The 13,961-nt window shown below is 43.8% G+C and overlaps 1 protein-coding gene across 2 annotated transcripts; it reads right to left on the reverse strand.

Annotated features, from left to right (window-relative positions):
• Nucleotides 1–1,263: 1,263 nt before the first annotated feature.
• Nucleotides 1,264–9,623, reverse strand: LOC307079068 (cysteine and glycine-rich protein 1-like). Of its 2 annotated transcripts, XM_079741141.1 has the most exons (6): nt 9,441–9,623; nt 3,584–3,693; nt 2,971–3,139; nt 2,659–2,788; nt 2,287–2,383; nt 1,264–1,801 (listed from the first exon to the last, which is right to left on the reverse strand). In XM_079741141.1, the coding sequence occupies exons 2-6, from the start codon at nt 3,690–3,692 to the stop codon at nt 1,728–1,730; spliced, it is 579 nt and encodes a 192-aa protein (XP_079597267.1). In that variant the 5' UTR covers nt 3,693; nt 9,441–9,623; the 3' UTR covers nt 1,264–1,727. The 2 variants fall into 2 exon arrangements, with proteins under 2 accessions (XP_079597267.1, XP_079597268.1); XM_079741142.1 differs by having other exon boundaries at nt 3,584–9,623.
• Between the last annotated feature and the right edge of the window lie 4,338 nt (nt 9,624–13,961).

Consider the following 13,961-nt stretch of genomic DNA (forward strand, 5'->3'; position numbering starts at 1 on the left):
GGCTGGTGGGATGACAAGAGGAGAGGTAGAACCGGACACAGAGGAGAACATGGAGGATACAGAGAACATGGAGATGGAGAATACAGAGGACATGGGAGAGCAAGCCGGAGAGGAGTCAGACAGAGTGGAGGACTTGGAAGTGGATAACCCGGAGGACAATGTGGAGAAGTGTGTACCTGGGACAATAAATGGACAGTGTGAACACACAGAACTGGAGGAAGTGGATACAGAGACGGGACGAGTGAGTGAAGGAGAGGAGGGACATTTAACAGCCAGGGGCACCAGCCTGCCTCCCAGGCCCAATGTTCCGAGGAGGAACGCGCCGAGAAATCGACGTCCCCCCAAAAAGCTGTCCTGTGAGCTACGAGTCGTGGAGTCAGAGGAGGATCGGCAGAAGATAGAGAGAGGATGGAAGTTGTGGCAGAGAGCCAAAGCAAGAAGAGCAGCAGGACACATGTAGCTTAACACAGCAAAAGCACCCACCTTAATGGGGGGGTACATGCACACATTTTCATCATAAAACACTGCACACCACACTTATTCATTCTTCACATGTTTATTTTGGCAGTTCTTTGTTTATGTTTAATAGGTGGTCCTTATTTTGCTTATTTTGTTATGATGACTGAGACGCCATCAATTAAAGAAGGGGTGGATGTAGGGTAGTTGCCTTTTCGCGACCATGGATGGCGCTGTTGTGTTGTTGTTGGTCCTCAGCGGTTTAGCGATTGTGGCCTTTTGGCCTTACAGGCCACCGTTTTGTTGCAGGGATTTGCCCGCGCAAGCGCCATTTTTGTCAGTTGTTTGTTTCTCTGCCGTAAGGTAAGCTGCATAAACGGTGCTCTGTGTAAATGTAAAGTACTTATGTTTTATCCGTATGTTTTGTGGTAGAATGCTAGCCGTAGGTGAATCCTTCTCTTCTTTCTTTTCTTTTTTATACTTATGTCAGTTGTTTGTTTCTCTGCCGTAAGGTTGAACGTTTGAGCTCTGAATGAGAGAAATAAACGGCGGCGTGGTCCGAGCCATAAATCAAGAAAACCATCCGTGTGTCCCTCCTTCCGCACCCCCCCCAACACCTACACCAAACACAACGCAGAGTCCGGGTGTGGAGTGGCGTGAGCTCGCACGGCCTGGGTTACATATACTTGTCATTTATTCAGCCTATGAGCTATAACATCCTTTCTGGACACCGATGTTCTCCTTGTAATGTGTCTTTAAATTCATAATTCTCAATACGCACAGTTAGACATTCATAAGAAGATAGAATAACATGTATGATCAACATTTATTTACATTAAAGTGTTTAGTGGGGAGAGGCGAAGGTCAACCAGATAAATAGAGTCCTTGCATTGCATTTCATCGCTGTTCATAAGTTAAATATGTCAAGATATTTACTTAAATTTGACAACTTTCTTACTCCATTATAACACCATCAGACGTTTCTCAAGAATAAATGCCTTTTTTGTTAATTATTTTATTCTGGTTCTTTTCAACATCAGTAACTGGCTGACATAGCTTTGAATGGCTAACACTGTAGGTTTATAATAGGAAATCTTGAAACCAAACATGAAATTGATTCATACTGCCAGCTACACATCCAGTGATTGAATGTGTTTCAAGAAGCAGTCCTCCCCAGGGTGGTCGTCCCAGTGACAGGAGGCTGTAGAGCAGCCATTTCCAATGACCTTCATCTGCTCTGAGGGCAAAGGAAGACTAGGAGCTGGTCTGCACTAGGTGTGAGACAGGGCCCCTGCACCCAGTCCATAGCCGAATCCTTTGGGTCCAAAGTTTTTTGCATAACATGCTGCAGAAACAAAGGTAAATAGTCACACATCACAGTCCAAAAGCAGTGCAAACAAGACTGCTATCCTTGAGTTTCCCAAGTTAATCAGTTGTATTGGAAATCAATCAATTAGCGTACATTTACCAAAGCCTAAAGGTCCTTTAACATGGGAGTCAATAAAACCATTACATTACAAATCATGGAGTTCAACGGGACCAAAACCATGGTAATGTCATGCCTCTGGTGGTACACTACATTCATCTGTCCTTTTCACTGGTGCGATTATCATTGGAAAATGATGCATATCTGTGTTTAGCTTTGATATATTTGTGTTTTAGGCGAGCTTTTCCTGGTTAACTCGCGTGTCTGATGTATAAGGACCTTAAGAACTGTGGCCTAAAATGCAGCTGCAATCTGTTCACAGATTGCAGCACATTCCTTTGAATGGCGTTTGACATGCATATTGTGTTGTGATTTGAAACATCTAACAGATGGCTAGGGGGTACCTTTGCAGTAGATTTCTCCGTCCTTGTCAGCCAATGTAGTTGACTCTAGCCCTTTCCCACACAAGGCGCAGCGGAAGCATCCATTCTTATGCCATGCCTAAATAAAAATAGTGCAGAAGATAAATATGTTTAATGTTTATGGGCGGGTGTAGTGAATTCAAAATTTGTTTAAAATATAGGAATATATATTCTATGATCTTCAACATAGTTTTTTATACCATACAGAAAATGTTACTAAAATAATAGTGTACAGCAGTGCTGAACATTTGTGAACATTCTACTCATACCCCCCAAAACATTTTTGGGTTCACAGGAACTCTAGGTGTGTATTTGTCTATGAGGGGTGTTTGTCTAAAAGTTGTGTTTTCTTACACTGCCGGCTCCGATCACTTTCTCAGCGGCGTAGACTGCCTTGCCGCATCGTGGGCACTTATCGGACCCACCGAACTTCTGGGCCAGCTTGGACGCGTTGGTGTTGGTGGTGGGCTGATGAAGAGTAGCTCTGAAAGAGGAACAATGAATTGAGCCCATCAGGTAAATACTACAAGAGTTAGCTGTAATAAGAGTCCCTTATTTATGTGTGTATGTGTGTGTGTGTGTGTGTGTGTGTGTGTGTGGGTGTGTGTGTGTGTGTGTTTGTGCGCTTGTTTTCGCGTGCAGCAAAGTCCCACCGTCTTGACTTACGCCGCAGGTTGAATTCCCAGAGACTCTCCAGTGTCCATGCTCAGCGTGCCGGCTCCCTGTCCGAAGCCATAGCCTTTTGGCCCATACTTCTTGCCATAGCAGGCTTTGCAATAGATTTCGTCACTGTGGACCGCTATTGTGGTGCTGTCCAAGTTCTTCCTACACACCACTTTATTGTGTACACACACATCAAAACACATACACACATTGAAACAATGCACGGAAACATCTACAGTTAAGCCAGAATGGTAGGAGGCAGTTGCAGTTACAAGTATATTATAATAAAAGTATAATAAATGTTGAGCTGCAACCGTTTTCTTATATGGACAAGTATGTTGTCATTGTTGAAAACATATGTTGCAACAATGACAAAATATGTTTCATTTGAAGTATTGTTGGCCATAGTTCCTGGAAACTAATTTGAAAACACAAGTTTGAACATGTTATTAATGAACATTTGGTACAGCTTTTCTGCCACCCTTATCTTGCATTGTTTTAGTTTCATGCATCTAATTCATCTCAGAGAAGCAGCATGCATTTGAATTCAAAACCAGATCGTCAGACACATTTCCCCACCAATCCCTGGTCGGTTATTGAGGAGGCCGTCACTCACTGCACAGGAAGCAGGACTTGTGGAAGCTCCGCCCATCGCACTGCACCTCTTCTGCAAAGTACACCGACTTCTGGCAAGAGCCACACTTGTTCCCTCCTCCCAAGGACATTCTTAACACACACAAACATACACACACAGACACACATGCACACGCGCACACACACACACACACACACACACACTCAAACAAAGTTGGGCAAATGTAGCATGTAGAGGCCTTGTGGATAGAGTTGTTTTGAGATTGTAATATCAACTCAATCTTTCTTTTCCCCGCTCACATCTGCTTTTAATTTAATAAACATGAGGAAAGCCTTTTAAGTTTGAGAAGGGAACAGCTCAAAGTAATAAAAAACCTTGAGGACAATACCTAAACATGGAATAAAAGTGGGGTCATGGAAAAGATAAGGGACCAACCAGATGTAGATGGTAAACCATGAGTCCAAAAGAATGTTGCCGAAAAGGGACAATATTTAATCTAAAGTCTACCACTTTTAACCAGACCCCTGCGTATGTTATTTGTGAAATGACATTAGAGGAGGTGCTTATTTTTATTTAAAGATAATTGCAACATATATAAATAAAGTATATAAATATGTGTAATGTGCTATGGAAAAGTACTTTTTTAAATGATTACTGGAATTCCTTTACATCTTTACATTTAGTACCCTGAGGTTTAGTCGTGAAATTTGCTTTCCATCTAATTCAATACTACTACTTCATTACCTTCTACAAATGTTTTGTTGCGGCGAGAGAGAGCCCAACGCCACAGTACAAAAACATCTCTGTCAGGATTCTCGTATGGACTGTTGTTTTTGTCTCCCCCTACCTGTTGGAGTGTGATAATTCTGGACTTTGTCTATGTTTGTAGTCATGTGTTGGTCATGTGCCCGGAGTAACACCCATGTCCTTATTTGGGCAACTTCCTGCCTTTGTTTGTTTCCCTCCATTTTCTCTGTTCACCTGTCTCTCATTGGGTATTGATTGGTGGAGTATTTAAACACTGCCCTTTCTGTTCACTTTGTCAGATTGTCATGGTATGTACTGTTTGCTACCTGACTGCCGCGTCAGTGAGACTAGCGTGAAGCTTTTTAAAGAGAAGCTATAGTTTACTGTTCTTCCTAGTTTTGAACCCTGCCTGTTTTCGACTAAGTCTTCTGCCTATCGGTTTTGGATCTCTTGCCCGTACCTGTCCGTCTGTGTCTGCCTGCCTGCCTGTTTACGAACCCTGCCTGTACCTGGAATCGGATTTGCCTGCTGGACTGTTTGGAAATATATCCTCCCCTAACCGCTCTAACCTCCCCCAGGGTGAAATTCTCTTGGACACCAGCTGCCGAAGCAGCGTTCAACGACCTGAAGAGTTGTTTCACATCGGCCCCGATCTTGAGCCAACCTGACCCTGACCATCAATTTATCGTTGAGGTGGATGCCTCAAATGTTGGTGGGTGCTATTCTCTCTCAGAAGTCTGGGGCAGATCAGAAGATCCACCCCTGTGCATTCTACTCCCACAAACTCACTCCCACTGAACGCAATTACGACACTGGGGACAGAGCTATTGGCAGTAAAATTGGCCCTAGAGGAGTGGCGTCACTGGCTGGAGGGAGCTAAGGAGCCATTTTTAGTTTGGACGGATCATAAGAATCTGGAATATCTCCGTTCGGCTAAATGTTTAAACCCCAGACAATCTCGTTGGTCTCTGTTTTTCTCCCCAGTTTTAACTTTTGTCTGTCCTACCGACCTGGCTCCAAGAATGGTAAACCGGATGCCCTGTCTCGTCAGTTCCCAGATTCGGATCCTGCACCTAGCACCGTCCTGTCTCCACAGTGCCTCATAGGAGCTGCTAGATGGGATATTGAGACCATTGTCCGCACAGCCCTGTCTGGTGAGTCCGGCCCCAGGGCTTGCCCTCCTGACCGTCTTTTTGTACCACAATCCGCCCGCCCCCAGGTCCTGCAATGGGGTCACTCATCCAAGCTGGCCTGCCACCCGGGTGTCAGACGCACCACTGCGTTAATCAAACAACGCTTCTGGTGGCCTGCTATGGAGGGGAGTGTGCGTGAGTTTGTGGTGGCCTGTTCTGTATGTGCCTGGAATAAACCACTCAATCACTCCAACCACCTGCCGGCTTACTGCGACCCCTACCAGTACCCAGGAGACCCTGGTCCCACATTGCCCTGGACTTTGTCACTGGTTTGCCACCTTCTCACGGTAAAACAACAATCCTCACCATTGTTGACCGCTTTTCCAAATCCGTGCACTTGGTCCCCTTAGCCAAGTTACTCTCTGCCAAAGAGACAGCAGACTTACTTGTGCAGCATGTCTTCAGGCTACACAGGCTTCCAGTGGATGTGATCTCAGACAGAGGTCCCCAGTTCACCTCTAATTTTTGGCGTGCTTTTTGCAACCTTGTCGGTGCTATAGTCAGTCTGTCCTCAGGTTTTCATCCCCAGTCAAATGGCCAGACGGAGCGAGCCAACCAGCAGATGGAGACAGCATTGCGGTGCCTGACGTCACAGGACCCTACAGCCTGGAGCCTTCAGCTGCCATGGGTGGAGTACTCCATGAACTCCTTACCATCTGCATCAACGGGTCTGTCACCGTTCCAGTGCTGCCTCGGCTACCAGCCTCCATTGTTCCCGGCCCAGGAGGAGGAGGTTGGGGTTCCCTCAGCACAGACATTCATCAGACGCTGTCGCAGAACGTGGAGGCGGACCCGGGCCGCCATTCTTCGCACACAGACCAGAACAAAGAGTCAGGCAGACCGTCGCCGCAGCAGGTCTCCCCACTACACCCAGGGGCAGCGGGTGTGGCTTTCCACACGTGACCTTCCTCTGAAGGTGACTTCCCCAAAACTGAACCCACGCTTCATCGGCCCCTACACCATCTCCAAGGTGGTCAATCCCTCTGCGGTTCGCTTGAACCTCCCTCCTGCCCTCAGCCGCATCCACCCCCACCTTCCATGTGTCCCATGTCAAGCCCTTCCGGGGTAGGCATCTGGGCCCCAAACCCCCCCCACCCCCCAGACTCGTTGATGGGTCTGAGGTTTACACTGTTCGCCGCCTGCTCGACGTCCGCCGTCGGGGACACCAGTACCTGGTGGACTGGGAGGGCTACGGCCCCGAAGAGAGGAGCTGGGTCCCTGCCTGGAACATTGTTGACCTCGCTCATCAAAGACTTTCACTGTCAGCACCCTGCTCCTTCCACGGTCAACGCCAGGAGGCGTTGGTAGAGGAGGGGGTACTGTCAGGATTCTCGTATGGACTGTTTTTGTCTCCCCCTACCTGTTGGAGTGTGATAATTCTGGACTTTGTCTATGTTTGTAGTCATGTGTTGGTCATGTGCCCAGAGTAACACCCATGTCCTTATTTGGGCAACTTCCTGCCTTTGATGGAAGGCTGATTGATGCGCAATCCGGTCTTAAAGGTAAACACGCACAGATGCGTGATCCGGTCTGAATGGGTTAAATCATTGGACAAAAAGGTCTGGGGCGTTGTAAAGCGTTAAAGAAAAAGGGGGGGGGGGGGGGGGAGCACCAGTGAAAGTAAACAATCATGGATATCCAGCGTGATATACATTGATCTACGGACTGGTCCAACTCCTTCTCCCTCATCCTGACTCGGAATGTGTTAAATGCATCGGCATTTTTAAGTTATGTTTTTCAGCATACTTTTTACTTGCTTTTGTCGGACCGTCGGGTGGTGGCTCAACATGGAGCAAAGAGGAGACGGAATGTCTTTTGGATATCGGACCCAAATATCCAAAAGACGTTCCGTCTCCTCTTTGCTCCATGTTGAGCAACGTCTCCGAGACCACCTCTCCGGCTGGGTCAACCTCCTTTTGATGGTTAAAAATATCATGTAATCGACAAATCTTAACAATCAATGATCGATCATCAATTAATCATGCCCATCCCTAATTGTCAGTACAGTGTCTGTTCCTTATCTAGAAAGACACCCGTTTTTCCTGTTCTCTGCATCTTGGGTGGCATTTAAGAACCAAGGACTTAAACTAAGTGTAGTGCCTTTTAGAATGGTTTGCACTAAAGGAAAGAAACCCAATACTAATTTTATTTGTCTGCAACATTATGTTGTATGATTACAGTGTTTCACAATAAATGTTCTCGAAATGACATTTAGCAGTTTGGCTTTCCTTAGGGTCTATGTAACCTGTTCTGAAACGGTTATTTTATGATTTTACATCGTTATCGCAAGAGGCTGCAATGTATATCGCAATATGGATTTTAGGCCATATCGCCCATCTCAACTGCCTGCCTGTATACGAACCCTGTCTGTACCTGGAATCGGATTTGCCTGCTGCACTGTTTGGGAATAAATCCTTTTTGATTTGCAATTGATTCCCGCTCTGAGTCGTGACAATCTCGATTCAACATATGCTCTGCTATTTCTTGCTTGGCTGAGCAGTGTGGTCTAATGGTTTGTTTTATTGCTAAAGGGAGTCATGTGAAAGTAATTTCAATAGAGACACGCTGAGATCTAATCAAGCAGTAAAATGTGGTGAGGTAGAAGTTTCTGGAATCCAGGCCAATTCTACCATAGCTTCCCAGCATAACCCTCCCTTTTCATTCTTTATTTCCACATCCACATTCCTAACTGTGAGGAACCTTCCCTTCACTACCCCAACTCCAGCTCACTGCCTCTCTGTCTGCCTGCCGCTCTGTCTACCCTTCTTTCGATCTTTCTGTCTGCGTGCCTATCTGTCTCTTTGCCATTGCAGAGCTCTGGGTTGGAGTTGGAGAGGCCATTGTTGAACAACTCATTCCCACTATGACAAAACAATAGACTGCAGGTTAATTAGCTCTGAGGTGTAACCTCAACCGTCCCCACACACCCCCTCTCTCAGCCTGTTGACATGAACACGACTCAATACAAAGACAATCTAGTACTACATGTAAATTTACTTGAATGTTCGCACTCTTTTGACAAGTGATCACATCAATGACCAATATAGATTAGTCAATGTGGCTGTCGACTTGTTTGTGACGTGTTTATGACTGAGTTAATCTCTGAAATGCTGATTTATATCCTTGATTGTGAAATTATACAAAACATTTGTTTAAAGTGTTCGGTTTTTGGATTTGTGAATCACGTTTTGCAGAAAACAAGCACGCAAGATACATCACGAATAGTGGGTGACATATTTGCAATGCAAAATAAATGTGACAAATAGATTTTTCAAGAGAGAATCATTACTTCTATTAATACTGGCCTCTTAAGAAGTTAATGTGTTGCTAGTGTGCAGAAGTAGAGCTTACTCACTTCCTGCCAACATCCAATGACATACATCCTGGTCTATTGAATCTGCACTAACACCATCCTGTGACTAAAGATCTAAAGATAATCTTACTTGACAGAATAAACCGGTTGGAAGTTGGTCCTATTTCATTAAAATTGAAACCAACATACATGTTTACACCACATTGATATCCTCAATGTGTGTCGCTATGCTGCATATTAAAGTGTGTTTACACACTTTTATTGTCTTCACACTTCAGTCGGGTGAACAACATTGGTTTGACGCAGAGTATTTAAGTCATGGAGTGGAACCAATATCCTGCCAGTGAATATCCTGCAAGTTTTTAAAAATGTGCTTTCAAACCAGGCACAGAAACGTTGTGACTGGCGTTATACAAAACAGTTTCTCCAACAGTGGCTACGCTGGCAGCCACCCTTCAGGCAGAGGCCACACCTATCATGTAGAACTTTAACTCCCTGCTGATTTGGAGAAGCTGTTCAGACTGAAAGACGCACAGGGAAGTTTCCAATATAAATAGACTTAACGGGGGACATAATGACAGTGGAAAGCAAGCCAGAGCTATGGAGGAATGTGAGCAGAACTTACCTGTGATAAAAGATCAAACGTGTCGGTCCCTTATTTAAACCAGGGGGAGGTACAGCTCCTAAAGCCAGAGGCTCACCAGGTAAAGGGTAGCAGCAGGAAGGTCTATCCCCGGGTCAACAGGAGCAGTGGAGATGAGGGGGTAAACGCAAAGAGAAGTAAGCCTGTGACGCTGCGTGTACTGTGCTCTCTGCACAGGAGTCAAGTAACTGTGGTGGGAGGGAGGAGCCTTTGGGGTGGTGCTTGTCATGCCTGGGAGCTCATGCAGTGTGGACGGTCATGAGCAGACTGGCCCAGAGAGAGGCAGGGAGTGGATGGGAGGAGGAGAAGAAAGGAAGGAATATAAAATAAATATAAAGAAGCAGAATATAAAAAAGAAAGAGACAGAAAGAAGGAGGGGAAAACACATAGTCAATGGAAATAGTTCAGCAACAATAAATAATTTTTCAATCAATTTCAATGAGATTCGTCTTAACGCAAAAAATAAGGAAATGGTAAAAAAGAAACTGTCAAAGAGGAAGGGAGAACCAACACTGAGAATATGAAGAAGTGAAGGGAAATTTCTTTGGATGACAATCAAAATATTTTTAAACTTCCGGTGTAAAGAAATTATTTTGTCCTGTTTTAAGCCTGAGGGCAAGGCGATGACACCAAACTAGCTCGACTGACAAAGAATGTTTCAGAGGTTTTTCTTGAATGTTTTCCCTAGTTGTCAATGTGTGTGTGATCAATTCTATACTATCTATCCAAGGCTAACCTTCAATCACAATGCTTCTTAATCATACCCCTGATAAACACAGCCTAACAACTTCCCCCGTACACTTTCTCATCATCTTGACCTTTATTTAATTATTGAATGACATTTAAATGTCACTGTAACGTGCTTAATTGTGATGGAAATGTTTTCTAGTTGGGCTGCCTGTTGGTTCTTGGATGGAGAAGTGTGTGTGGTTTGGCCTCTGCTCTGTTGTGTCTGGCTCACATTTGCCACTGTGTGGACACTTTGGGTGCTGCACCCTTCACAGCAATAGAGCTCAACAGTAAGGCAGAAGGGAAATATAGTAAATAATATAATATTCTGAATCAAGGATTTATACTATTAGCCATAATGTTGTAACCATCCATGGTAGAGCTATTATATTTTTGAAGGTTGTAGAAGCCACATCAATTTTTTTAAGAAAACATTTTTATTCACAATATCCCAGAGACCTACTACATGACCCATAATCCTGAAGTATAGTACAGTGAAGACTGTTGGAGCTCACGTAACCATGGACATGTTTACCAACCGCAGCGTCATGTTGGCTAGATAGTTTCTGCCACCACTTAACTGCTCCAGTGGTTTATGTTATATTTGCCACAGAGCAACCATGATTTCTCTTTCTGACATGCTGCATTTTGTTACCATTTTAATTAAAGTGATTCTCTTATATAACCGATCCAGCAATTCCTCACGTAACACTAGCTGTAACTGGCTTTGATGGACGCCAGAGACAAAGCAGAGTACCATGTCGATGACGACACTATACAACTCTATACTATGCACTTTATGAAACAATCTATAGCTAAACACACACACAACGCAAACTAAAATATGTTACAACACTTTTATAAGCGGGACATTGAAACCTATGTACGACACACGGTGTGTGAGGACCTGCTTCTGAGATGGGGTTACACTTCTCGGACACTTTTATATAATACTAGGGTGTGTGTGGATGTTTGGAGCTTTGTCTGGCCAGCGGTGATTTTGATGTCCGTGCCTGAGAGAGATTAGCATCTTGGATACATATTATAACACCACGGTGTGTGCCACACTTGATATACAACATCGCTCATTATAACACTGCTACACAGCGACGGTGCTAAACAAAAGTATCACACATAGGTCGTAGCCATAGGAAGAACATGCCCCACTCCTTCCTACAAACCTTTAAACGTGTTCTCTCTACAGCAATTTGTCCCTTCTGGACTACTGTAGAACCATGGGAGTGCAACATTGCGGCCTCCATGAAAGAGGACCCGCCCCCCATGGAAGAGGAGCAGTCCCCCATGGAAGAGGACCCGCCCCCCATGGAAGAGGACCAGTCCCCCATGAAAGAGGACCAGTCCCCCATGAAAGAGGACCCGCCCCCCATGGAAGAGGACCAGTCCCCCATGAAAGAGGAGCAGTCCCCTATGGAAGAGGACCAGTCTTGCATAGGGGAAGAGGAAGAGGACCAGTCCCCCATGGAAGAGGACCAGTCCCCTATGGAAGAGGACCCGTCACCCTGTTGATATAAAGGGCTCAAACTAAGGTAATGACAACTCAATAATACATATTTTCACGTGAATATACACTTATTAAAACATACTTATGAATGGTATGTTCCATTTCTTCAAAGTTTGTACCGCTATATTTAAGTCAATTCTACACACTGGACTTTTAATGTAGGATTTCAGAGTGAGAACTCTTCAAAAAATTGAGGATCACCAACAACAAATCAAATTATACATTCTGATGCACAAACCTTTTATGTAGTATATTTAGTGACAGAGCTATTCACACTATTCACGGAGCCTGAGGTAAATAATTGTTTTAGTATATACACTACAGGTGAACACTCCAAACATAGATAACACTTTTTGCTGGGATTTATTTGTTTTACTAGCAGTTTAATTGTTTTTATTAACGTGACGAGACGACAGTCACGCGTGCTCAAACAATATCCCGAGTTTGTGATCTCAATCATGGGATATTGCCCAATATCCCGAGATAGCGAACCATTCAAATTGCGCCGTCTTAGGAGGTACACGTGTAGCATATACTTAATGTATATATATATATATATATATATATATATATATATATATATATATATATATATATATATATATCATACATATACAGTAAGAAAATATTATTTTGACTCAACTCTGTACTTTGATATGTAAATAGTTAGTTTGAGCTTCTCTCACTCTTCCGCTCCAGATATCTAGATTTGCAAATGATCGCACGACGTCATCTGGAGACTTAGTGGGAAATAGTGCTAGCTACTGTCATTGGAAAAGTTATAATGTGATTAAATATGGGATGGGCCACACTCCTTGGCGTTAGGAATCAGAGAAGCAGACAATCTCTCAGACGAAGTGCAGTGATGTACACAAATCCACACACGCTGGGGAGGTGGCCTACCCTCTAGTAAGTTTGACATGACGTTGAAGAGTTTGTGTAAAGTACCCTTTTCCACCAACACAAAGATCTGAAACATGAGAGGCTATTATTTATTTATCGATTATGTTGAGGATCATATACGACATATAACCAGGTTTAAAAACAAATATACCGCCCTACTATGATAATAGTAAAACATATTCTACATGACACTAGCCTACTGCTGCGTTATGTTTAATATTAGATATAATAACTTAATTTATTTGTATATTTGAATGATGCTTTCCAAAAATAATATCCTTATATTTATTTGATATAATCACATGTGGTACTTCAGATGTACCAGGGACACGTCTGTTATCAAGAGAATTCAAAGCTACTGTGAACAGTGGATAAGCAGGCCTGCAGCTCATTGCTGAACGTGTTGAATTTGACGTAATGTCTTGGCAGCCGCAGCTTCTCGAAGCAAGCGAGCGATGAGGGCAGTGCAGCGTCGAGTATCTCCACCTTCATCTTCTCTGCAGGCATCTCCCAACCGGTCCAGAACTTTAACAAGCTCTTCAGCTCTGCTGACGAGGCTGCATGTCAACAAAGATAGATAACAAGCATAAGTTTTAACTGTTCAGAGAAGTTAAACAGTCAAAGAAGTTTACGTTTAGAGGACACATTTACCCATCATGACTAACTAGTGAGGCAGAGAACAGCCAAAGTCTACATTCAAAATTGAATTGAACACAAAAATATTCCAAGTTGGATGAACGCATCCACCAAATTACTGTATAATTTTTTCATGATAACTTATTTATATACCATTTTCGATAAACATTCTCAGGTAACCAGAAATTCGGCAAATATCTCCTTTATCCTCTTCTTCATCTTCGTCGTCCTTCAGCTCAATGTAGTTCTCATAAATAACAGTGATGGCCGACGGCCACACGATGTGGTCCAGAAGCATCTATCATGAAATAAACCAGGAATGTAAATCGATAATTTAATAGAAAGATTCAATTATAAAATGTCGTCCATCAACATTGACTTACAATTCTCAACCAACTCACTTTGAGTTACATAAAAATACATGGAATGGACGTGCTATTGAATACCAGACAGACAACAGGTTGAAAACAGTATCATATTATAGGGTATAGTGTTCAGGAAAAACAAAACAATTACTCTGTAATTGGGGATCATTGGTGCAACGATACCCATGAGCAATCACGACCTGATTGTTGGTCAAACGTACGTGTGACGTGATCTGTGCCTCTGACTCCCTGGGGAAGAGAAGCAGTGCCACGTCCGGTCTCTGGGTGAGGAGCGGCCACACCCCCGTCTCCTCCAGCCCCCGTCTGAAGCAGCTGATCTGGGTCATG

Source organism: Pollachius pollachius (assembly GCF_949987615.1).
Source record: "Pollachius pollachius genome assembly, chromosome: 8".
NCBI lineage: Eukaryota > Metazoa > Chordata > Actinopteri > Gadiformes > Gadidae > Pollachius > Pollachius pollachius.

Bases quoted from the DNA above. Each gene is read 5' to 3' on its own strand.
- LOC307079068 (XM_079741141.1), bottom strand. From the start codon at position 3,692: ATGTCCTTGGGAGGAGGGAACAAGTGTGGCTCTTGCCAGAAGTCGGTG. The intron at 2,789-2,970 runs GTAAGTCAAGAC...TTCCTCTTTCAG, and splicing joins CTGGGAATTCAACCTGCGGC to AGCTACTCTTCATCAGCCCA. The intron at 1,802-2,286 runs GTACCCCCTAGC...TTGTTTCTGCAG, and splicing joins CGGAGAAATCTACTGCAAAG to CATGTTATGCAAAAAACTTT.